This window comes from Castor canadensis, chromosome 10 (genome assembly GCF_047511655.1).
Source record: "Castor canadensis chromosome 10, mCasCan1.hap1v2, whole genome shotgun sequence".
NCBI classification, from domain to species: Eukaryota; Metazoa; Chordata; class Mammalia; order Rodentia; family Castoridae; genus Castor; species Castor canadensis.
The window spans coordinates 96,442,721-96,468,364 of NC_133395.1; the positions used below are offsets into that span (position 1 = coordinate 96,442,721).

The 25,644-nt window shown below is 42.3% G+C and overlaps 3 protein-coding genes across 3 annotated transcripts; all 3 read right to left on the reverse strand.

The window, feature by feature from the left end:
- Positions 1-20: 20 nt before the first annotated feature.
- LOC109680264 (ubiquitin carboxyl-terminal hydrolase 17-like protein 6) lies at positions 21-8,500 on the reverse strand. Its single transcript, XM_074042886.1, has 3 exons — positions 8,315-8,500; positions 1,946-3,320; positions 21-76 (listed from the first exon to the last, which is right to left on the reverse strand). The coding sequence occupies exons 1-3, from the start codon at positions 8,498-8,500 to the stop codon at positions 21-23; spliced, it is 1,617 nt and encodes a 538-aa protein (XP_073898987.1).
- Positions 8,501-8,561: 61 nt separating this feature from the next.
- Positions 8,562-17,053, reverse strand: LOC141411399 (ubiquitin carboxyl-terminal hydrolase 17-like protein 6). Its single transcript, XM_074042887.1, has 3 exons — positions 16,876-17,053; positions 10,489-11,868; positions 8,562-8,617 (listed from the first exon to the last, which is right to left on the reverse strand). Exons 1-3 carry the CDS (start codon positions 17,051-17,053, stop codon positions 8,562-8,564), a joined length of 1,614 nt encoding a protein of 537 aa, XP_073898988.1.
- A 61-nt stretch (positions 17,054-17,114) lies between these two features.
- On the reverse strand, positions 17,115-25,602 carry LOC141411400 (ubiquitin carboxyl-terminal hydrolase 17-like protein 6). The gene is made up of 3 exons (XM_074042888.1): positions 25,425-25,602; positions 19,040-20,419; positions 17,115-17,170 (listed from the first exon to the last, which is right to left on the reverse strand). Exons 1-3 carry the CDS (start codon positions 25,600-25,602, stop codon positions 17,115-17,117), a joined length of 1,614 nt encoding a protein of 537 aa, XP_073898989.1.
- Between the last annotated feature and the right edge of the window lie 42 nt (positions 25,603-25,644).

The window sequence follows — 25,644 nt, forward strand, 5'->3', positions numbered from 1 at the left end:
ATCCTGTGTTAATGAACTTGTCATCCACATGCAAACTCTTGTCTTTGATGGTCAGGTTTGCCCTTTTTCTTCATTCCTCATGCACAAAAAACAGGGTGTAACACTTCCCATAAAGCAGGTCAGAAGAGAAACATGGAGATCAATACCCTTAACATTCTTGCTGGCCATGTATTTGCATGGGTTGTGAAAGGTTGTGGTGATAACGACCCCAGTTGGATGGAGCGCCCCTTCCCACAAACTCTGCGGTATCCCCACTATCTCTTCTAACCTCACCCTAGAGAAACTTCTGTTTTCTATCTCTGAATTTAGTGTAAATCTGTCCTGATCCCCTAAGATGCATGAGTCAAAGCTGTTCTCCCTTCCACTCATTATTCCCCCAAATCCATGCACATAAAGAGATTCAACGAAATAATTTTTATAAATATTGTAGTAAGATATATACATTGTCCAGGAGGCGATTCCTACTAACGATTCCTATTAATTTCATACTGGGCACAATTTACACGGCACCCATATTAGCTACTCATCAGGATTCTCCCCAGGACACTGGAAGCAATTGAAGGACTTTTTTTTACTTCTGCATCATATATAAATATGAAGCCCATGTACCATATATGGTCCCCTTAATCTCCTAGGATGCCTTCACACCTCCAACTAGCGAAGCAGCCCAAAACACCTGCTACCCAATTACTTTCCTCCTTGTATAAAATTAATATTCGTGTTTATGTTCAAAGTGGTAACTCCCTGTATTCCCTCTGTGGGAGTGCCTTACTTTTGTCTGTTCATCCCTTTCCCTTATTACCCCTTCCCCCTGTACCTCCCACGACCCTCTTTTGAACAGCTGTCAGGACACATTCTACTTTCCTCCACCTTGCCATGTTATGCTACGCAACTTTGCTGATGGTCTTTCATTGTCTTTTCTGTTCCCTCCCTCCCTGAGTTCCATACACTTGTTCCACTGGTTCCAAAGTGCTCTACATCTCACTGAGTATATAGTCATAATTCTTTTTGTTCATTAGCTGCTCTTTGCACTCATCTTCTTCTTATGAGACAAAAGATGCCCATCAATGCAGAAACCAAGATTCATTGGCAAAAACACATTTCCTGTGTACATCACTGCATGGATAAGCCAGAGCATTTCCCTCACACCCGTCAGTGCCTGTGATCCTTCATACATATGATTGCAGTCCACACAGGATCACTGCAGGCAACACTGCATCCTGTGTGTCCCTGGCAAATGCTGACCACAGGGCACTTCTCTCAGCTCACCTGCAACTGCTCAGTGGATATCCAGATGTTGCTGTCAGCATCTCATGTTGGCAAAGCAGAGTGGGTGTGCACATGGGTCTCAGTATTTAGGCAAGTAGACAGGAAGGATTATCTTTTTGTAATCTTTATTTGGTGAGACAAAAAGAAAAGGAAGAACTTAAAACTGCAATACAAAAAATGAAAGCATCCTACAAATTAGTAAGTTTTCTGAACCCAAATACCTTTTATGTAAATCTGCTGCACTCCTATCAGCTTCTTAAACTTTAATCGATTTATGTTGAGTGAACTCATCCAATGCAAGGCTCTCACTGACCATTATCTTTTGACAATTTTATAGCATTCAAAGACATATACTAAAAATGGGCCGTTTCTCAGGGCCTATTCTCTACAGAAAATTACACACCACAGGATATTGAAAAAGAAACCCGAGACATCAAAACAAAAGGTCTATTTTCTGAAACAATTGGTAATGTGTTTTCACATGATCTTTACATAAATGCTTCTCATTTACAGAGATCATGCTCACAAATCCCACTTGCCCTCTCTGGAGCACTCTGACCCTGTTCAGTTGTCTCTTCCCCTGAAGGAGAGCAGTTCATGAAGTGAAATCATGAGAATACAAGGAGAGACTTCTTGCGCTGCTTGTTCTTCCTCTTGTTAGCTCTGGGGCACACACCCACACAAGGAAGGTGGCCAGTGTCCTTGGAACACTGGGCAGGCAGGTAAATTTCCTTTTCAGTGTGATTTTTTCTCATGCCCATCCTGTACTTTGATGGGTGAATCATGATTCCATTGGAAGGCAGGGTGCCTTCTATTTTCCGGATGTTCAATTCAGACTTTGGCCGGTTTTGTTGTTGGAGGATTTTCCACTGGTCTAAGGTGATTTCTTTTGTTGCTGAATCTTCCTTGTGCCCGCAGGGTTCTCCAACTTGCATGTTGGACGGTCTGTGAAGCTCTCTTTGTTGCGCTCCCATGTCCTGGTCTGCCACCTCCAGGAGACTTTGTTCCTCACAATGAGAGAAACCAATACTGTGTCCATTGAGCTCACTCTTCTGAACATAAAAGAGGACATAAGCTTGCCTATTCAGCACAGATGTAATGCCACAGGGAGTTACCTTGGCATCATCCATTTCATACCAGTGTCCGTTGCCAGCTTTTATGTAACACAAGTAGTGCCCGCTGTGGCAGCTCAACCCAGCATGGACCAGTACAGCATACAGGACATACACAAGTGGTTCTGTGTTCTGGTGAGACATATACGGTTGCATATCAATACACTCTGGGTATTGCACGACCCTGCCGATTTTAACACCCGTGAAATCACAGAACCTTTTCAACACAAGGATAAGAACCTTGGGGACCGTTTTCAAAGTCAGTGTCTTGGTAGCAGGCACTCTACTTAAACAAGTAGCACAATCATAGGCCTCTTCCCCATCCAGATTTTCAGGCTTTACTAAACATTTTAATGCTTCCTGGACACTCTGAGCTGCCTTGATATCCAGACTTATATCCAGATAGGGGTCAAAGGTATCAGAAATGCCATGGCACCGGAGGCACTTGATTTGAGACCTCCAGTATCCTCCAAAGAGCTGACAGACTAGGCTGGTGTTCTCAGCCTGAGGATCCAAATCCTTGTGCCCAGGCAGGCATGAATTCTGCATTGCACCCAAAACGAACATCAGAAACTCATGGGCATCTTCCTGCTTATATTTATGGAAACCAGTCACCAGGGCCCTCAAAGGCTGGATCACCTTCCCAGAGTGCTGGAGAGCTCTTATCATGTGAGCTTGCAAAATACAAATCATGCAGGTGTTCAGTGGACAACAGGTCTGGGAGTGCTCCTGGGACAGCATATAGTTGGCAAGAGGGGCTGTGTATGTCAGACACTGCAGTGTGGCATTCATGTAGCAGGTGTTCCCCAGGTTCTGCAGCCCAGCACCAACCACATAAGGTTGCTTCCAAGTCACACAGAATTTCTCCTTGGGAGCTTTGTCTGTTGCCAACACACTCTCATGCTTATTAACATCTGCATCTTCCCAAGAGGGCACCCCCTGGGCTAAAGGTCAAAAACACACAAAAGGACTTTTAGCAACAGGACAATTGAAAGTAGAGAATCTGTTTTGGAAACACATAAGACTCAGACTTACCTCTCCAGTGGTGTTGAGCAGCCTCCATTTCTGCAGGAGCAAGAATCCCCAATTTTTCTAGCTGGAACTTCCAGTAACTGAGGAGTCCTTTTTCCCTCTGAGGAAGTCTCCAATGACTGACCTTTGGAGTGCTTGGCCTTTTTCTATCCCCATTTGCCACGCCCCATCAGTTCACACAAGTTCCACCAATCACCTTCCAGAACTCAATGTCATCTGCTTTAAAGGGCTTGGTCTTTCCTTATCCCTGAGACTTCAAGGTTGTCCCTTCCCCAATTTCTATATCAACAAACACGATCAAGGGGAGACACAATGGTTTACGGACCTCACGCCCAGATCACAATGAGAAAAACCAATCAGTTGCATTTCCTTCTACTGGAAAGAGTATGGGGCAAATTATGGAATTTACAAAGGAAGCCCATAGAGTTGGCAAACCCAATGCCACACAGTAAATAAAAATAGTACAATAAAGAAAGGAAAAAATGCAAAGACGAAATAAACCATTAAATAAGCTGGTGGAACTGTGACATTGCCATACTCATATAGGTTTGTGTTAATTATGGGAAATCTAAGTCTGGGAATATTGTGAAGCAGCTGCAGAAAAATGAAAAGGTCTTGATATAAAGCCCCAATACCATCAAAGAGAAAATGTACAATACTTTTTGACTATTGAATACACAAAAGAAAAAGTCTTATTGAAACACAGAAAGAGTTATTTTTCAAAAAGCAGTCAAAATTTGAAGCAGATTTTAGTTGGGTTGTGTAAAGAGAGACAGAGGAAGCAAAGTACATTATATGCATGTATGCAGATATCATAATGAAACCACTCATATTGTACAATTAATGGGCACTAGTAAAAAATACTATGAATGATATGAGAAAGAAAGAAATTCTAAGGCTGGGCACATGGCCAAGCCTCTGCATATTCAGCTCAAGGCCTTGACTTCAAACCCCAAACCATCAAACACATATAGACAAGCTTTTATGAGTTTCTGAGATATTTCTGAACCCATTGTTAAGGGGTTCTTTTCACTTAGTTGTTTCTCTATCTCCGTATTTAATGAACATAAATTCTTCAAGTTGGGAAGTACTTTTAAATTGGTCCAAGTAAACCTGTGAAGAAACTTGTCACACAAACTTTCCATCTCAGAGATTATGAGATTCTATCTGATAGGATTAGGATGATTGCATTAAAGACTTCAGAGAAACTTGTAATGGCATAGGTAGACTGTCTCTAAAAGAAATAACCCCCCACAAAATCACTGGAAAAAACACCCACAAGACAGTACATGTAGATTAGTTAGAACGTTTTCCTTTCTTCTTGGACATCTGGAGTTCCACCATAGCATTGAAAAGAAAGCAACTCTTATTTGCATTTCCTTCCAGGATACTGGAGAAAATTCACGTGGGCAAAGTCATCTCCCCAGGGACTTTGAAGAGGCCCAGCAGTGTCACATGATCACCATTACGCATCCCACCTAAGGGAAACATCGTCAATCTCCTAATCTTTCAGCTGCAAATGGTAATGTGGTGTTGTGGCAGTTCTATCATTTCAAGGCATGGGTGTCTACCTCCCTTCTCTACTCATATGGATTTAGTAAGACAAAACAAAAATAGAAAAAAAAAAGCACAAAATGAACAGTTCTGAATCTGAACAGGGAAAACACCAACGCAAAGAAATACCTGAATATTTGCTCTCTTTCGTGTTTTTGAGGGTACTGGACTGAGAACTTTTGCTTTCTTGGCAAGAGGACTACAAGATTCCCAACGGAAATATTCTAGACAGGAATCTTCAGCACGCATATGACGATTTCAATTTCCCCCCAAACCATTTATTTACTTACTTATTGATTGATTTATTTGTTTGTTGGTTTATGTTTAAATTAGGATACATTCCTTGGACACAGGGTATTCATTTTGACAGTTCCATGCATGTTTTCATTTTGCCTCTTACATTAACGCAGGTTTTGTGTAGCTCACCTCCTTCCTAGTCAACTTGGGGCAATTGCAGCATGTTTCCTTCTTATCGTTCCTAATGCTTTTTAATTCCACGGACCACATTCTCTTGCTTGAATCCCCTCCTTTACCATACCTTGTCCCACACTTACACCCTACCACATGCATTATCTATTTTACAGTTATGTAGTTTATACTGAATTTCTAAGTTGAAGTATCCTGATGGGTTGTAGTTAACTTTGGTCAGTTCCACAGCATTTATTTCTCTTCCTTTAGCCATAACCCAAGCCCTATCCTTCAAGACCTTTGATACATGTTTCAGAAATGTCACGAGTACAGTTGAAAAGACATTTGACAATAATGTGCAATCCAAACCATAACTTCTACAACTGAGCAAAGCAAAGCAAAAAGCAAAGTATGTAAGGCTTAGTGTGAATTCTTTGTGGCCTGTGAAATGCTATCTTAGTTTCAATAAACCATTTCATTTCTTGTTTTACACATTGTGATGGAACTCAGGAGTTTGTCTACTTTACAAAATGACTCCATAACTGAGTTACTTATGATAACTTATGCTTTTAATGCTGTTGTAGTGGGTTTCTTACCAAAGGTCTAACTCTGTCCCCCAAGGTTTTCTTGCTGTCTCTTGGTAGCCCACGAAGGTCTCTACTTCCAATCGATCTGCCTCAAACTCCAAAGAGCTGGGGTTTCAGCCGTGCCCCACCATGCCTAGGTCAGACAAAATAATATTCCACTTAGAACCTACACAGACATATCCCCATACTCCTCCCACTCTACTCCAGTCTGAGCCATGTTTTTGAAAACAAACTGGAAAAAGTACTGAATATGAATTCATGTGGCTTTATTGTGTCTGCCAGCATGATTTCAACCTGACAAATTGTAGACACACAGTTGCACACAGGATGCAGATTCCTGGTTGCCTGTGGAAAGGTAAGTGAGAATGGTGACTCCCCAAAACTTTTATGTAGCTTCACCTGACTCCTGTGATTGGAGACATCACCCAATCCACTCATCTTCATCCATAAACCTCACGTAACATAATGTCTCACATCAAAACTTGTGTGACTTCTCTATACCAACTCTAACCACTAGAAGAAACTTAAATCTATTTTCACTCTTACTAATATGTCTTTATTAAAAAAAAAACCCAAACGAATCAATAAACAACTAATGGTTAAAGGACGGTCAATGAAATACACAAAGCTGTGCAGAATGAGTTGCACCTTTTTCAGTGGTACTGGGGACACAACTGAGGGTCTCATGGTCATGAGGATTTTATGCCATATACTTGAGACATATTTCCAGCCCTAGATTTCAACTACAGAAAATTAACCTACGAGTTATGACCCATTCACTCTGCCCAAATGTTTAAAACGTGTATGTGTTTGTATGTGGGTATACATTTGATTGTGTTTCTCTGTATTACAATGTGTATATGGTTTTGTTTTGTGCCTGTCGGGCTGTATGCTCATGTCCTTAAGTGCACTTCCTTCCTAGCAGATCACGACCATGGCTATGGTACAGCTGGAAGGAGAGATAGGGCTGAGCTCTCCAAAGAGCAGCCACCAGCCTCTTCCCAAAGGAGACAGGTAACAGGAAACAGTGCACTCCTTCCTGTGTACTCATATGCGGGGTACATCACCCCTTCAAATAGCCAAATACATCAGCAGAGAAGCTGCCCAAAAATTTCGGTTCCGACTCTTTTACACTTTGGGAATTTTCTGGGAGAGTCTCGACGGCATCCATAGGAACTTGACACACTTGAGTGTCCTTGTTTCCTGCTGCTGGCTTGTAAATATGAAAGCCTCAGGGATTCAGGCTCGATGACATGGGGAACATGCATGTGAACTCACTACTGACTGGGGCTCTCTGTCCCCAGAAGCCCTCTCTGAAGTGCAGATGTAGTTATCAGATCCTGGCCTGGTGAAGCCCTCCTACACCCTGTCCTTCTGTTGTGCATTCTCTGGGGACTCCGTCAAAAGTGCTAGATGATCTGCCATCAGTTGTATCTTCCATAATTCAGGGTAGGAGCTGCACTTTATAGGACATGCTTATAGAGGGGGAACTTTGAATACAACCCATCCCTGACGAGATGATACTCCAGGAGAGTTAGTCATCCACGCAACACATCTTCCCACAGCTGAGCTCTGTGCCTACAGTGGAAAAACGGGTGTTTAGGTGTGTGAGGGACACAGTGAGGGCACTTCATTGATGCAGGGAACACGGGCCTGGACTCTAAGAGGCTCACAAGACTCACAGAGTCCTGAATATCAGACAAGAAGCAATGGAAGGATAGAAAACCTACACACTTCCTGTTTGACTTAATAGATTCTCTCTCCTCTCCTACATCGCAGCTGCACCAGTGATGTCCCTTCTCTGTTCCCATGTTTGTCTTCCCTCATGTTCTCACTGTGGCAATAAATTAGAAGTGACTTTGCCTCTTTAACGTGTACTGGGTGTAGGCAGTAGATAGGAGACAGTTACCATTTCCCATATGATCTTCTTTTTCTCCTTGACCCCCAAAATATATACACTGTACTCAAAATCTTCTCTTTGGTGTTGTGTGCTGATTAATGTCCCTACAAATTCATAAAAGGCAGCCCTATGTTAAAAGGTAGACTAATTGGAGTGTTAATATCAAAGGGTAGGAAAGCTTGAATGACTTCATAAACCTTGGACTCATCCATCACATCCATCAGTGTATGTCTTCCTAGGGGAAGGAGATTCACACACTAGGGCATAGAGTGCTCACTTTCATATTCATTCCGTCATTGCTTCCTTCTTTTATTCCTCTCTAAATATACCTCTCTTGTCTACTCTCTCGTCTCCTCTTTTTCTCTTCTCATTCATCTCTCTTGCTCTCTTTCTCTCTCTCTTTCTCTCTCTGTCACTCTCTCTGTCTCTCTCTATCACCTTCCATGACAAACTCTCTCACTTTCAATCTCCGTGTTTCTTAGGACACAAATGATTTGGAACAGTGACATGCCATCTCGGAACGTGTTCGCTGTTATGTATTGTGAGGAATGATTTTTTCCAACCACCACCAAACACAGTTTAGGACTGAATACTGCCACCAGGTCCTCTTCACGCAGGTATGTGAACACCTCACCCATGTGGGTAGCCTTACCTCACACTGTGGCTGAGCTCCTTTGGCATCCTGTGTTAATGAACTTGTCATCCACATGCAAACTCTTGTCTTTGATGGTCAGGTTTGCCCTTTTTCTTCATTCCTCATGCACAAAAAACAGGGTGTAACACTTCCCATAAAGCAGGTCAGAAGAGAAACATGGAGATCAATACCCTTAACATTCTTGCTGGCCATGTATTTGCATGGGTTGTGAAAGGTTGTGGTGATAACGACCCCAGTTGGATGGAGCGCCCCTTCCCACCAACTCTGCGGTATCCCCACTATCTCTTCTAACCTCACCCTAGAGAAACTTCTGTTTTCTATCCCTGAATTTAGTGTAAATCTGTCCCGATCCCCTAAGATGCATGAGTCAAAGCTGTTCTCCCTTCCACTCATTATTCCCCCAAATCCATGCACATAAAGAGATTCAACGAAATAATTTTTATAAAAATTGTAGTAAGATATATACATTGTCCAGGAGGCGATTCCTACTAATGATTCCTATTAATTTCATACTGTGCACAATTTACACGGCACCCATATTAGCTACTCATCAGGATTCTCCCCAGGACACTGGAAGCAATTGAAGGACTTTTTTTTACTTCTGCATCATATATATATATATGAAGCCCATGTACCATATATGGTCCCCTTAATCTCCTAGGATGCCTTCACACCTCCAACTAGCGAAGCAGCCCAAAACACCTGCTACCCAATTACTTTCCTCCTTGTACAAAATAAATATTTATGTTTATGTTCAAAGTGGTAACTCCCTGTATTCCCTCTGTGGGAGTGCCTTACTTTTGTCTGTTCATCCCTTTCCCTTATTATCCCATCGCCCTGTACCTCCCACGACCCTCTTTTGAACAGCTGTCAGGACACATTCTACTTTCCTCCACCTTGATATGTTATGCTACGCAACTTGGCTGATGGTCTATCATTGTCTTTTCTGTTCCCTCCCTCCCTGAGTTCCATACACTTGTTCCACTGGTTCCAAAGTGCTCTACATCTCACTGAGTATATAGCCATAACTCTTTTTGTTCATTAGCTGCTCTTTGCACTCATCTTCTTCTTATGAGACAAAAGATGCCCATCAAGGCAGAAACCAAGATTCATTGGCAAAAACACATTTCCTGTGTACATCACTGCATGGATAAGCCAGAGCATTTCCCTCACACCCGTCAGTGCCTGTGATCCTTCATACATATGATTGCAGTCCACACAGGATCACTGCAGGCAGCACTGCATCCTGTGTGTCCCTGGCAAATGCTGACCACAGGGCACTTCTCTCAGCTCACCTGCAACTGCTCAGTGGATATCCAGATGTTGCTGTCAGCATCTCATGTTGGCAAAGCAGAGTGGGTGTGCACATGGGTCTCAGTATTTAGGCAAGTAGACAGGAAGGATTTTCTTTTTGTAATCTTTATTTGGTGAGACAAAAAGAAAAGGAAGAACTTAAAACTGCAATACAAAAAATGAAAGCATCCTACAAATTAGTAAGTTTTCTGAACCCAAATACCTTTTATGTAAATCTGCTGCACTCCTATCAGCTTCTTAAACTTTAATCGATTTATGTTGAGTGAACTCATCCAATGCAAGGCTCTCACTGACCATTATCTTTTGACAATTTTATAGCATTCAAAGACATATACTAAAAATGGGCCGTTTCTCAGGGCCTATTCTCTACAGAAAATTACACAGCACAGGATATTGAAAAAGAAACCCGAGACATCAAAACAAAAGGTCTATTTTCTGAAACAATTGGTAATGTGTTTTCACATGATCTTTACATAAATGCTTCTCATTTACAGAGATCATGCTCACAAATCCCACTTGCCCTCTCTGGAGCACTCTGACCCTGTTCAGTTGTCTCTTCCCCTGAAGGAGAGCAGTTCATGAAGTGAAATCATGAGAATACAAGGAGAGACTTCTTGCGCTGCTTGTTCTTCCTCTTGTTAGCTCTGGGGCACACACCCACACAAGGAAGGTGGCCAGTGTCCTTGGAACACTGGGCAGGCAGGTAAATTTCCTTTTCAGTGTGATTTTTTCTCATGCCCACCCTGTACTTTGATGGGTGAATCATGATTCCATTGGAAGGCAGGGTGCCTTCTATTTTCCGGATGTTGAATTCAGACTTTGGCCGGTTTTGTTGTTGGAGGATTTTCCACTGGTCTAAGGTGATTTCTTTTGTTGCTGAATCTTCCTTGTGCCCGCAGGGTTCTCCAACTTGCATGTTGGACGGTCTGTGAAGCTCTCTTTGTTGCGCTCCCATGTCCTGGTCTGCCACCTCCAGGAGACTTTGTTCCTCACAATGAGAGAAACCAATACTGTGTCCATTGAGCTCACTCTTCTGAACATAAAAGAGGACATAAGCTTGCCTATTCAGCACAGATGTAATGCCACAGGGAGTTACCTTGGCATCATCCATTTCATACCAGTGTCCGTTGCCAGCTTTTATGTAACACAAGTAGTGCCCGCTGTGGCAGCTCAACCCAGCATGGACCAGTACAGCATACAGGACATACACAAGTGGTTCTGTGTTCTGGTGAGACATATACGGTTGCATATCAATACACTCTGGGTATTGCACGACCCTGCCGATTTTAACACCCGTGAAATCACAGAACCTTTTCAACACAAGGATAAGAACCTTGGGGACCGTTTTCAAAGTCAGTGTCTTGGTAGCAGGCACTCTACTTAAACAAGTAGCACAATCATAGGCCTCTTCCCCATCCAGATTTTCAGGCTTTACTAAACATTTTAATGCTTCCTGGACACTCTGAGCTGCCTTGATATCCAGACTTATATCCAGATAGGGGTCAAAGGTATCAGAAATGCCATGGCACCGGAGGCACTTGATTTGAGACCTCCAGTATCCTCCAAAGAGCTGACAGACTAGGCTGGTGTTCTCAGCCTGAGGATCCAAATCCTTGTGCCCAGGCAGGCATGAATTCTGCATTGCACCCAAAACGAACATCAGAAACTCATGGGCATCTTCCTGCTTATATTTATGGAAACCAGTCACCAGGGCCCTCAAAGGCTGGATCACCTTCCCAGAGTGCTGGAGAGCTCTTATCATGTGAGCTTGCAAAATACAAATCATGCAGGTGTTCAGTGGACAACAGGTCTGGGAGTGCTCCTGGGACAGCATATAGTTGGCAAGAGGGGCTGTGTATGTCAGACACTGCAGTGTGGCATTCATGTAGCAGGTGTTCCCCAGGTTCTGCAGCCCAGCACCAACCACATAAGGTTGCTTCCTAGTCACACAGAATTTCTCCTTGGGAGCTTTGTCTGTTGCCAACACACTCTCATGCTTATTAACATCTGCATCTTCCCAAGAGGGCACCCCCTGGGCTAAAGGTCAAAAACACACAAAAGGACTTTTAGCAACAGGACAATTGAAAGTAGAGAATCTGTTTTGGAAACACATAAGACTCAGACTTACCTCTCCAGTGGTGTTGAGCAGCCTCCATTTCTGCAGGAGCAAGAATCCCCAATTTTTCTAGCTGGAACTTCCAGTAACTGAGGAGTCCTTTTTCCCTCTGAGGAAGTCTCCAATGACTGACCTTTGGAGCGCTTGGCCTTTTTCTATCCCCATTTGCCACGCCCCATCAGTTCACACAAGTTCCACCAATCACCTTCCAGAACTCAATGTCATCTGCTTTAAAGGGCTTGGTCTTTCCTTATCCCTGAGACTTCAAGGTTGTCCCTTCCCCAATTTCTATATCAACAAACACGATCAAGGGGAGACACAATGGTTTACGGACCTCACGCCCAGATCACAATGAGAAAAACCAATCAGTTGCATTTCCTTCTACTGGAAAGAGTATGGGGCAAATTATGGAATTTACAAAGGAAGCCCATAGAGTTGGCAAACCCAATGCCACACAGTAAACAAAAATAGTACAATAAAGAAAGGAAAAAATGCAAAGACGAAATAAACCATTAAATAAGCTGGTGGAACTGTGACATTGCCATACTCATATAGGTTTGTGTTAATTATGGGAAATCTAAGTCTGGGAATATTGTGAAGCAGCTGCAGAAAAATGAAAAGGTCTTGATATAAAGCCCCAATACCATCAAAGAGAAAATGTACAATACTTTTTGACTATTGAATACACAAAAGAAAAAGTCTTATTGAAACACAGAAAGAGTTATTTTTCAAAAAGCAGTCAAAATTTGAAGCAGATTTTAGTTGGGTTGTGTAAAGAGAGACAGAGGAAGCAAAGTACATTATATGCATGTATGCAGATATCATAATGAAACCACTCATATTGTACAATTAATGGGCACTAGTAAAAAATACTATGAATGATAAGAGAAAGAAAGAAATTCTAAGGCTGGGCACATGGCCAAGCCTCTGCATATTCAGCTCAAGGCCTTGACTTCAAACCCCAAACCATCAAACACATATAGACAAGCTTTTATGAGTTTCTGAGATATTTCTGAACCCATTGTTAAGGGGTTCTTTTCACTTAGTTGTTTCTCTATCTCCGTATTTAATGAACATAAATTCTTCAAGATGGGAAGTACTTTTAAATTGGTCCAAGTAAACCTGTGAAGAAACTTGTCACACAAACTTTCCATCTCAGAGATTATGAGATTCTATCTGATAGGATTAGGATGATTGCATTAAAGACTTCAGAGAAACTTGTAATGGCATAGGTAGACTGTCTCTAAAAGAAATAACCCCCCACAAAATCACTGGAAAAAATACCCACAAAACAGTACATGTAGATTAGTTAGAACGTTTTCCTTTCTTCTTGGACATCTGGAGTTCCACCATAGCATTGAAAAGAAAGCAACTCTTATTTGCATTTCCTTCCAGGATACTGGAGAAAATTCACGTGGGCAAAGTCATCTCCCCAGGGACTTTGAAGAGGCCCAGCAGTGTCACATGATCACCATTACGCATCCCACCTAAGGGAAACATCGTCAATCTCCTAATCTTTCAGCTGCAAATGGTAATGTGGTGTTGTGGCAGTTCTATCATTTCAAGGCATGGGTGTCTACCTCCCTTCTCTACTCATATGGATTTAGTAAGACAAAACAAAAATAGAAAAAAAAAAGCACAAAATGAACAGTTCTGAATCTGAACAGGGAAAACACCAACGCAAAGAAATACCTGAATATTTGCTCTCTTTCGTGTTTTTGAGGCTACTGGACTGAGAACTTTTGCTTTCTTGGCAAGAGGACTACAAGATTCCCAACGGAAATATTCTAGACAGGAATCTTCAGCACGCATATGACGATTTCAATTTCCCCCCAAACCATTTATTTACTTACTTATTGATTGATTTATTTGTTTGTTGGTTTATGTTTAAATTAGGATACATTCCTTGGACACAGGGTATTCATTTTGACAGTTCCATGCATGTTTTCATTTTGCCTCTTACATTAACGCAGGTTTTGTGTAGCTCACCTCCTTCCTAGTCAACTTGGGGCAATTGCAGCATGTTTCCTTCTTATCGTTCCTAATGCTTTTTAATTCCACGGACCACATTCTCTTGCTTGAATCCCCTCCTTTACCATACCTTGTCCCACACTTACACCCTACCACATGCATTATCTATTTTACAGTTATGTAGTTTATACTGAATTTCTAAGTTGAAGTATCCTGATGGGTTGTAGTTAACTTTGGTCAGTTCCACAGCATTTATTTCTCTTCCTTTAGCCATAACCCAAGCCCTATCCTTCAAGACCTTTGATACATGTTTCAGAAATGTCACGAGTACAGTTGAAAAGACATTTGACAATAATGTGCAATCCAAACCATAACTTCTACAACTGAGCAAAGCAAAGCAAAAAGCAAAGTATGTAAGGCTTAGTGTGAATTCTTTGTGGCCTGTGAAATGCTATCTTAGTTTCAATAAACCATTTCATTTCTTGTTTTACACATTGTGATGGAACTCAGGAGTTTGTCTACTTTACAAAATGACTCCATAACTGAGTTACTTATGATAACTTATGCTTTTAATGCTGTTGTAGTGGGTTTCTTACCAAAGGTCTAACTCTGTCCCCCAAGGTTTTCTTGCTGTCTCTTGGTAGCCCACGAAGGTCTCTACTTCCAATCGATCTGCCTCAAACTCCAAAGAGCTGGGGTTTCAGCCGTGCCCCACCATGCCTAGGTCAGACAAAATAATATTCCACTTAGAACCTACACAGACATATCCCCATACTCCTCCCACTCTACTCCAGTCTGAGCCATGTTTTTGAAAACAAACTGGAAAAAGTACTGAATATGAATTCATGTGGCTTTATTGTGTCTGCCAGCATGATTTCAACCTGACAAATTGTAGACACACAGTTGCACACAGGATGCAGATTCCTGGTTGCCTGTGGAAAGGTAAGTGAGAATGGTGACTCCCCAAAACTTTTATGTAGCTTCACCTAACTCCTGTGATTGGAGACATCACCCAATCCACTCATCTTCATCCATAAACCTCACGTAACATAATGTCTCACATCAAAACTTGTGTGACTTCTCTTTACCTACTCTAACCACTAGAAGAAACTTAAATCTATTTTCACTCTTACTAATATGTCTTTATTAAAAAAAAAACCCAAACGAATCAATAAACAACTAATGGTTAAAGGACAATCAATGCAATACACAAAGCTGTGCAGAATGAGTTGCACCTTTTTCAGTGGTACTGGGGACACAACTCAGGGTCTCATGGTCATGAGGATTTTATGCCATATACTTGAGACATATTTCCAGCCCTAGATTTCAACTACAGAAAATTAACCTAGGAGTTATGACCCCTTCACTCTGCCCAACTGTTTAAAACGTGTATGTGTTTGTATGTGGGTATACATTTGATTGTGTTTCTCTGTATTACAATGTGTGTATGGTTTTGTTTTGTGCCTGTCGGGCTGTATGCTCATGTCCTTAAGTGCACTTCCTTCCTAGCAGATCACGACCATGGCTATGGTACAGCTGGAAGGAGAGATAGGGCTGAGCTCTCCAAAGAGCAGCCACCAGCCTCTTCCCAAAGGAGACAGGTAACAGGAAACAGTGCACTCCTTCCTGTGTACTCATATGCGGGGTACATCACCCCTTCAAATAGCCAAATACATCAGCAGAGAAGCTGCCCAAAAATTTCGGTTCCGACTCTTTTACACTTTGGGAATTTTCTGGGAGAGTCTCGACGGCATCCATAGGAACTTGACACACTTGAGTGTCCTTGTTTCCTGCTGCTGGCTTGTAAATATGAAAGCCTCAGGGATTCAGGCTCGATGACATGGGGAACATGCATGTGAACTCACTACTGACTGGGGCTCTCTGTCCCCAGAAGCCCTCTCTGAAGTGCAGATGTAGTTATCAGATCCTGGCCTGGTGAAGCCCTCCTACACCCTGTCCTTCTGTTGTGCATTCTCTGGGGACTCCGTCAAAAGTGCTAGATGATCTGCCATCAGTTGTATCTTCCATAATTCAGGGTAGGAGCTGCACTTTATAGGACATGCCTATAGAGGGGGAACTTTGAATACAACCCATCCCTGACGAGTTGATACTCCACGAGTTAGTCATCCACGCAACACATCTTCCCACAGCTGAGCTCTGTGACTACAGTGGAAAAACAGGTGTTTAGGTGTGTGAGGGACACAGTGAGGGCACTTCATTGATGCAGGGAACACGGGCCTGGACTCTAAGAGGCTCACAAGACTCACAGAGTCCTGAATATCAGACAAGAAGCAATGGAAGGATGGAAAACCTACACACTTCCTGTTTGACTTAATAGATTCTCTCTCCTCTCCTACATCGCAGCTGCACCAGTGATGTCCCTTCTCTGTTCCCATGTTTGTCTTCCCTCATGTTCTCACTGTGGCAATAAATTAGAAGTGACTTTGCCTCTTTAACGTGTACTGGGTGTAGGCAGTAGATACGAGACAGTTACCATTTCTCATATGATCTTCTTTTTCTCCTTGACCCCCAAAATATATACACTGTACTCAAAATCTTCTCTTTGGTGTTGTGTGCTGATTAATGTCCCTACAAATTCATAAAAGGCAGCCCTATGTTAAAAGGTAGACTAATTGGAGTGTTAATATCAAAGGGTAGGAAAGCTTGAATGACTTCATAAAACTTGGACTCATCCATCACATCCATCAGTGTATGTCTTCCTAGGGGAAGGAGATTCACACACTAGGGCATAGAGTGCTCACTTTCATATTCATTCCTTCATTCCTTCCTTCTTTTATTCCTCTCTAAATATACCTCTCTTGTCTACTCTCTTGTCTCCTCTTTTTCTCTTCTCATTCATCTCTCTTGCTCTCTTTCTCTCTCTCTCTTTCTCTCTCTGTCACTCTCTCTGTCTCTCTCTGTCTCTCTCTATCACCTTCCATGACAAACTCTCTCACTTTCAATCTCCGTGTTTCTTAGGACACAAATGATTTGGAACAGTGACATGCCATCTCGGAACGTGTTCGCTGTTATGTATTGTGAGGAATGATTTTTTCCAACCACCACCAAACACAGTTTAGGACTGAATACTGCCACCAGGTCCTCTTCACGCAGATATGTGAACACCTCACCCATGTGGGTAGCCTTACCTCACACTGTGGCTGAGCTCCTTTGGCATCCTGTGTTAATGAACTTGTCATCCACATGCAAACTCTTGTCTTTGATGGTCAGGTTTGCCCTTTTTCTTCATTCCTCATGCACAAAAAACAGGGTGTAACACTTCCCATAAAGCAGGTCAGAAGAGAAACATGGAGATCAATACCCTTAACATTCTTGCTGGCCATGTATTTGCATGGGTTGTGAAAGGTTGTGGTGATAACGACCCCAGTTGGATGGAGCGCCCCTTCCCACCAACTCTGCGGTATCCCCACTATCTCTTCTAACCTCACCCTAGAGAAACTTCTGTTTTCTATCCCTGAATTTAGTGTAAATCTGTCCTGATCCCCTAAGATGCATGAGTCAAAGCTGTTCTCCCTTCCACTCATTATTCCCCCAAATCCATGCACATAAAGAGATTCAACGAAATAATTTTTATAAATATTGTAGTAAGATATATACATTGTCCAGGAGGCGATTCCTACTAACGATTCCTATTAATTTCATACTGGGCACAATTTACACGGCACCCATATTAGCTACTCATCAGGATTCTCCCCAGGACACTGGAAGCAATTGAAGGACTTTTTTTTACTTCTGCATCATATATAAATATGAAGCCCATGTACCATATATGGTCCCCTTAATCTCCTAGGATGCCTTCACACCTCCAACTAGCGAAGCAGCCCAAAACACCTGCTACCCAATTACTTTCCTCCTTGTATAAAATTAATATTCGTGTTTATGTTCAAAGTGGTAACTCCCTGTATTCCCTCTGTGGGAGTGCCTTACTTTTGTCTGTTCATCCCTTTCCCTTATTATCCCTTCCCCCTGTACCTCCCACGACCCTCTTTTGAACAGCTGTCAGGACACATTCTACTTTCCTCCACCTTGCCATGTTATGGTACGCAACTTTGCTGATGGTCTTTCATTGTCTTTTCTGTTCCCTCCCTCCCTGAGTTCCATACACTTGTTCCACTGGTTCCAAAGTGCTCTACATCTCACTGAGTATATAGCCATAACTCTTTTTGTTCATTAGCTGCTCTTTGCACTCATCTTCTTCTTATGAGACAAAAGATGCCCATCAATGCAGAAACCAAGATTCATAGGCAAAAACACATTTCCTGTGTACATCACTGCATGGATAAGCCAGAGCATTTCCCTCACACCCGTCAGTGCCTGTGATCCTTCATACATATGATTGCAGTCCACACAGGATCACTGCAGGCAGCACTGCATCCTGTGTGTCCCTGGCAAATGCTGACCACTGGGCACTTCTCTCAGCTCACCTGCAACTGCTCAGTGGATATCCAGATGTTGCTGTCAGCATCTCATGTTGGCAAAGCAGAGTGGGTGTGCACATGGGTCTCAGTATTTAGGCAAGTACACAGGAAGGATTATCTTTTTGGATTCTTTATTTGGTGAGGCAAAAAGAAAAGGAAGAACTTAAAACTGCAATACAAAAAATGAAAGCATCCTACAAATTAGTAAGTTTTCTGAACCCAAATACCTTTTATGTAAATCTGCTGCACTCCTATCAGCTTCTTAAACTTTAATTGATTTATGTTGAGTGAACTCATCCAATGCAAGGCTCTCACTGACCATTATCTTTTGACAATTTTATAGCATTCAAAGACATATACTAAAAATGGGCCGTTTCTCAGGGCCTATTCTCTACAGAAAATTACACAGCACAGGATATTGAAAAAGAAACCCGAGACATCAAAACAAAAGGTCTATTTTCTGAAACAATTGGTAATGTGTTTTCACATGATCTTTACATAAATGCTTCTCATTTACAGAGATCATGCTCACAAATCCCACTTGCCCTCTCTGGAGCACTCTGACCCTGTTCAGTTGTCTCTTCCCCTGAAGGAGAGCAGTTCATGAAGTGAAATCATGAGAATACAAGGAGAGACTTCTTGCGCTGCTTGTTCTTCCTCTTGTTAGCTCTGGGGCACACACCCACACAAGGAAGGTGGCCAGTGTCCTTGGAACACTGGGCAGGCAGGTAAATTTCCTTTTCAGTGTGATTTTTTCTCATGCCCACCCTGTACTTTGATGGGTGAATCATGATTCCATTGGAAGGCAGGGTGCCTTCTATTTTCCGGATGTTGAATTCAGACTTTGGCCGGTTTTGTTGTTGGAGGATTTTCCACTGGTCTAAGGTGATTTCTTTTGTTGCTGAATCTTCCTTGTGCCCGCAGGGTTCTCCAACTTGCATGTTGGACGGTCTGTGAAGCTCTCTTTGTTGCGCTCCCATGTCCTGGTCTGCCACCTCCAGGAGACTTTGTTCCTCACAATGAGAGAAACCAATACTGTGTCCATTGAGCTCACTCTTCTGAACATAAAAGAGGACATAAGCTTGCCTATTCAGCACAGATGTAATGCCACAGGGAGTTACCTTGGCATCATCCATTTCATACCAGTGTCCGTTGCCAGCTTTTATGTAACACAAGTAGTGCCCGCTGTGGCAGCTCAACCCAGCATGGACCAGTACAGCATACAGGACATACACAAGTGGTTCTGTGTTCTGGTGAGACATATACGGTTGCATATCAATACACTCTGGGTATTGCACGACCCTGCCAATTTTAACACCCGTGAAATCACAGAACCTTTTCAACACAAGGATAAGAACCTTGGGGACCGTTTTCAAAGTCAGTGTCTTGGTAGCAGGCACTCTACTTAAACAAGTAGCACAATCATAGGCCTCTTCCCCATCCAGATTTTCAGGCTTTACTAAACATTTTAATGCTTCCTGGACACTCTGAGCTGCCTTGATATCCAGACTTATATCCAGATAGGGGTCAAAGGTATCAGAAATGCCATGGCACCGGAGGCACTTGATTTGAGACCTCCAGTATCCTCCAAAGAGCTGACAGACTAGGCTGGTGTTCTCAGCCTGAGGATCCAAATCCTTGTGCCCAGGCAGGCATGAATTCTGCATTGCACCCAAAACGAACATCAGAAACTCATGGGCATCTTCCTGCTTATATTTATGGAAACCAGTCACCAGGGCCCTCAAAGGCTGGATCACCTTCCCAGAGTGCTGGAGAGCTCTTATCATGTGAGCTTGCAAAATACAAATCATGCAGGTGTTCAGTGGACAACAGGTCTGGGAGTGCTCCTGGGACAGCATATAGTTGGCAAGAGGGGCTGTGTATGTCAGACACTGCAGTGTGGCATTCATGTAGCAGGTGTTCCCCAGGTTCTGCAGCCCAGCACCAACCACATAAGGTTGCTTCCAAGTCACACAGAATTTCTCCTTGGGAGCTTTGTCTGTTGCCAACACACTCTCATGCTTATTAACATCTGCATCTTCCCAAGAGGGCACCCCCTGGGCTAAAGGTCAAAAACACACAAAAGGACTTTTAGCAACAGGACAATTGAAAGTAGAGAATCTGTTTTGGAAACACATAAGACTCAGACTTACCTCTCCAGTGGTGTTGAGCAGCCTCCATTTCTGCAGGAGCAAGAATCCCCAATTTTTCTAGCTGGAACTTCCAGTAACTGAGGAGTCCTTTTTCCCTCTGAGGAAGTCTCCAATGACTGACCTTTGGAGCGCTTGGCCTTTTTCTATCCCCATTTGCCACGCCCCATCAGTTCACACAAGTTCCACCAATCACCTTCCAGAACTCAATGTCATCTGCTTTAAAGGGCTTGGTCTTTCCTTTTCCCTGAGACTTCAAGGTTGTCCCTTCCCCAATTTCTATATCAACAAACACGATCAAGGGGAGACACAATGGTTTACGGACCTCACGCCCAGATCACAATGAGAAAAACCAATCAGTTGCATTTCGTTCTACTGGAAAGAGTATGGGGCAAATTATGGAATTTACAAAGGAAGCCCATACAGTTGGCAAACCCAATGCCACACAGTAAACAAAAATAGTACAATAAAGAAAGGAAAATATGCAAAGATGAAATAAACCATTAAATAAGCTGGTGGAACTGTGACATTGCCATACTCATATAGGTTTGTGTTAATTATGGGAAATCTAAGTCTGGGAATATTGTGAAGCAGCTGCAGAAAAATGAAAAGGTCTTGATATAAAGCCCCAATACCATCAAAGAGAAAATGTACAATACTTTTTGACTATTGAATACACAAAAGAAAATGTCTTATTGAAACACAGAAAGAGTTATTTTTCAAAAAGCAGTCAAAATTTGAAGCAGATTTTAGTTGGGTTGTGTAAAGAGAGACAGAGGAAGCAAAGTACATTATATGCATGTATGCAGATATCATTGTGAAACCACTCATATTGTACAATTAATGGGCCCTAGTAAAAAATACTATAAATGATATGAGAAAGAAAGAAATTCTAAGGCTGGGCACATGGCCAAGCCTCTGCATATTCAGCTCAAGGCCTTGACTTCAAACCCCAAACCATCAAACACATATAGACAAGCTTTTATGAGTTTCTGAGATATTTCTGAACCCATTGTTAAGGGGTTCTTTTCACTTAGTTGTTTCTCTATCTCCGAATTTAATGAACATAAATTCTTCAAGTTGGGAAGTACTTTTAAATTGGTCCAAGTAAACCTGTGAAGAAACTTGTCACACAAACTTTCCATCTCAGAGATTATGAGATTCTATCTGATAGGATTAGGATGATTGCATTAAAGACTTCAGAGAAACTTGTAATGGCATAGGTAGACTGTCTCTAAAAGAAATAACCCCCCACAAAATCACTGGAAAAAACACCCACAAGACAGTACATGTAGATTAGTTAGAACGTTTTCCTTTCTTCTTGGACATCTGGAGTTCCACCATAGCATTGAAAAGAAAGCAACTCTTATTTGCATTTCCTTCCAGGATACTGGAGAAAATTCACGTGGGCAAAGTCATCTCCCCAGGGACTTTGAAGAGGCCCAGCAGTGTCACATGATCACCATTATGCATCCCACCTAAGGGAAACATTGTCAATCTCCTAATCTTTCAGCTGCAAATGGTAATGTGGTGTTGTGGCAGTTCTATCATTTCAAGGCATGGGTGTCTACCTCCCTTCTCTACTCATATGGATTTAGTAAGACAAAACAAAAATAGAAAAAAAAAAGCACAAAATGAACAGTTCTGAATCTGAGCAGGGAAAACACCAACGCAAAGAAATACCTGAATATTTGCTCTCTTTCGTGTTTTTGAGGCTACTGGACTGAGAACTTTTGCTTTCTTGGAAAGAGGACTACAAGATTCCCAACGGAAATATTCTAGACAGGAATCTTCAGCACGCATATGACGATTTCAATTTCCCCCAAAATCATTTATTTACTTACTTATTGACTGATTTATTTGTTTGTTGGTTTATGTTTAAATTAGGATACATTCCTTGGACACAGGGTATTCATTTTGACAGTTCCATGCATGTTTTCATTTTGCCTCTTAAATTACCCCAGGTTTTCTCTAGCTCAACTCCTTCCTAGTCAACTTGGGGCAATTGCAGCGTGTTTCCTTCTTATCGTTCCTAATGCTTTTTAATTCCACGGACCACATTCTCTTGCCTGAATCCCCTCCTTTACCATGCCTTGTCCCACACTTACACCCTACCACATGCATTATCTATTTTACAGTTATGTAGTTTATACTGAATTTCTAAGTTGAAGTATCCTGCTGGGTTGTAGTTAACTTTTGTCAGTTCCACAGCATTTATTTCTCTTCCTTTAGCCATAACCCAAGCCCTATCCTTCAAGACCTTTGAGACATGTTTCAGAAATGTCACGAGTACAGTTGAAAAGACATTTGACAATAATGTGCAATCCAAACCATAACTTCTACAACTGAGCAAAGAAAAGCAAAAAGCAAATTATGTAAGGCTTAGTGTGAATTCTTTGTGGCCTGTGAAATGCTATCTTAGTTTCAATAAACCATTTCATTTCTTGTTTTACACATTGTGATGGAACTCAGGACTTTGTCTACTTTACAAAATGACTCCATAACTGAGTTACTTATGATAACTGTCGCTTTTAATGCTGTTGTAGTGGGTTTCTTACCAAAGGTCTAACTCTGTCCCCCAAGGTTTTCTTGCTGTCTCTTGGTAGCCCACGAAGGTCTCTACTTCCAATCGATCTGCCTCAAACTCCAAAGAGCTGGGGTTTCAGCCGTGCCCCACCATGCCTAGGTCAGACAAAATAATATTCCACTCAGAACCTACACATACATATCCCCATACTCCTCCCACTCTACTCCAATCTGAGCCATGTTTTTGAAAACAAACTGGAAAAAGTACTGAATATGAATTCATGTGGCTTCATTGTGTCTGCCAGCATGATTTCAACCTGACAAATTGTAGACCCTCAGTTTCACACAGGATGCAGATTCCTGGTTGCCTGAGGAAACGTAAGTGAGAATGGTGACTCCCCAAAACTTTTATGTAGCTTCACCTGACTCCTGTGATTGCAGACATCACCCAATCCACTCATCTTCATCCATAAACCTCACGTAACATAATGTCTCACATCAAAACTTGTGTGACTTCTCTTTACCAACTCTAACCACTAGAAGAAACTTAAATCTATTTTCACTCTTACTAATATGTCTTTATTAAAAAAAACCCAAACGAATCAATAAACAACTAATTGTTAAAGGACGGTCAATGAAATACACAAAGCTGTGCAGAATGAGTTGCACCTTTTTCAGTGGTACTGGGGACACAACTCAGGGTCTCATGGTCATGAGGATTTTATGCCATATACTTGAGACATATTTCCAGCCCTAGATTTCAACTGCAGAAAATTAACCTACGAGTTATGACCCATTCACTCTGCCCAACTGTTTAAAACGTGTATGTGTTTGTATGTGGGTATACATTTGATTGTGTTTCTCTGTATTACAATGTGTATATGGTTTTGTTTTGTGCCTGTCGGGCTGTATGCTCATGTCCTTAAGTGCACTTCCTTCCTAGCAGATCACGACCATGGCTATGGTACAGCTGGAAGGAGAGATAGGGCTGAGCTCTCCAAAGAGCAGCCACCAGCCTCTTCCCAAAGGAGACAGGTAACAGGAAACAGTGCACTCCTTCCTGTGTACTCATATGCGGGGTACATCACCCCTTCAAATAGCCAAATACATCAGCAGAGAAGCTGCCCAAAAATTTCGGTTCCGACTCTTTTACACTTTGGGAATTTTCTGGGAGAGTCTCGACGGCATCCATAGGAACTTGACACACTTGAGTGTCCTTGTTTCCTGCTGCTGGCTTGTAAATATGAAAGCCTCAGGGATTCAGGCTCGATGACATGGGGAACATGCATGTGAACTCACTACTGACTGGGGCTCTCTGTCCCCAGAAGCCCTCTCTGAAGTGCAGATGTAGTTATCAGATCCTGGCCTGGTGAAGCCCTCCTACACCCTGTCCTTCTGTTGTGCATTCTCTGGGGACTCCATCAAAAGTGCTAGATGATCTGCCATCAGTTGTATCTTCCATAATTCAGGGTAGGAGCTGCACTTTATAGGACATGCCTATAGAGGGGGAACTTTGAATACAACCCATCCCTGACGAGTTGATACTCCACGAGAGTTAGTCATCCACGCAACACATCTTCCCACAGCTGAGCTCTGTGACTACAGTGGAAAAACGGGTGTTTAGGTGTGTGAGGGACACCGTGAGGGCACTTCATTGATGCAGGGAACACGGGCCTGGACTCTAAGAGGCTCACAAGACTCACAGAGTCCTGAATATCAGACAAGAAGCAATGGAAGGATGGAAAACCTACACACTTCCTGTTTGACTTAATAGATTCTCTCTCCTCTCCTACATCGCAGCTGCACCAGTGATGTCCCTTCTCTGTTCCCATGTTTGTCTTCCCTCATGTTCTCACTGTGGCAATAAATTAGAAGTGACTTTGCCTCTTTAACGTGTACTGGGTGTAGGCAGTAGATACGAGACAGTTACCATTTCTCATATGATCTTCTTTTTCTCCTTGACCCCCAAAATATATACACTGTACTCAAAATCTTCTCTTTGGTGTTGTGTGCTGATTAATGTCCCTACAAATTCATAAAAGGCAGCCCTATGTTAAAAGGTAGACTAATTGGAGTGTTAATATCAAAGGGTAGGAAAGCTTGAATGACTTCATAAAACTTGGACTCATCCATCACATCCATCAGTGTATGTCTTCCTAGGGGAAGGAGATTCACACACTAGGGCATAGAGTGCTCACTTTCATATTCATTCCTTCATTCCTTCCTTCTTTTATTCCTCTCTAAATATACCTCTCTTGTCTACTCTCTCGTCTCCTCTTTTTCTCTTCTCATTCATCTCTCTTGCTCTCTTTCTCTCTCTCTTTCTCTCTCTGTCACTCTCTCTGTCTCTCTCTGTCTCTCTCTATCACCTTCCATGACAAACTCTCTCACTTTCAATCTCCGTGTTTCTTAGGACACAAATGATTTGGAACAGTGACATGCCATCTCGGAACGTGTTCGCTGTTATGTATTGTGAGGAATGATTTTTTCCAACCACCACCAAACACAGTTTAGGACTGAATACTGCCACCAGGTCCTCTTCACGCAGATATGTGAACACCTCACCCATGTGGGTAGCCTTACCTCACACTGTGGCTGAGCTCCTTTGGCA

What these genes read in the sequence shown, in the direction of transcription:
- LOC109680264 (XM_074042886.1), bottom strand. Translation starts at nt 8,500, where the DNA reads ATGGGTGAGGTGTTCACATACCTGCGTGAAGAGGACCTGGTGGCAGTA. An exon ending in CGGAGATTGAAAGTGAGAGA is followed by an intron (nt 3,321 to 8,314) that starts GTTTGTCATGGA and finishes CCTTTAGCCCAG; the next exon opens with GGGGTGCCCTCTTGGGAAGA. An exon ending in TGGCCACCTTCCTTGTGTGG is followed by an intron (nt 77 to 1,945) that starts GTGTGTGCCCCA and finishes TTTGTGCATGAG; the next exon opens with GAATGAAGAAAAAGGGCAAA.
- LOC141411399 (XM_074042887.1), bottom strand. Translation starts at nt 17,053, where the DNA reads ATGGGTGAGGTGTTCACATATCTGCGTGAAGAGGACCTGGTGGCAGTA. An exon ending in AAGAAACACGGAGATTGAAA is followed by an intron (nt 11,869 to 16,875) that starts GTGAGAGAGTTT and finishes TTTGACCTTTAG; the next exon opens with CCCAGGGGGTGCCCTCTTGG. An exon ending in TGGCCACCTTCCTTGTGTGG is followed by an intron (nt 8,618 to 10,488) that starts GTGTGTGCCCCA and finishes TTTGTGCATGAG; the next exon opens with GAATGAAGAAAAAGGGCAAA.
- LOC141411400 (XM_074042888.1), bottom strand. Translation starts at nt 25,602, where the DNA reads ATGGGTGAGGTGTTCACATATCTGCGTGAAGAGGACCTGGTGGCAGTA. An exon ending in AAGAAACACGGAGATTGAAA is followed by an intron (nt 20,420 to 25,424) that starts GTGAGAGAGTTT and finishes TTTGACCTTTAG; the next exon opens with CCCAGGGGGTGCCCTCTTGG. An exon ending in TGGCCACCTTCCTTGTGTGG is followed by an intron (nt 17,171 to 19,039) that starts GTGTGTGCCCCA and finishes TTTGTGCATGAG; the next exon opens with GAATGAAGAAAAAGGGCAAA.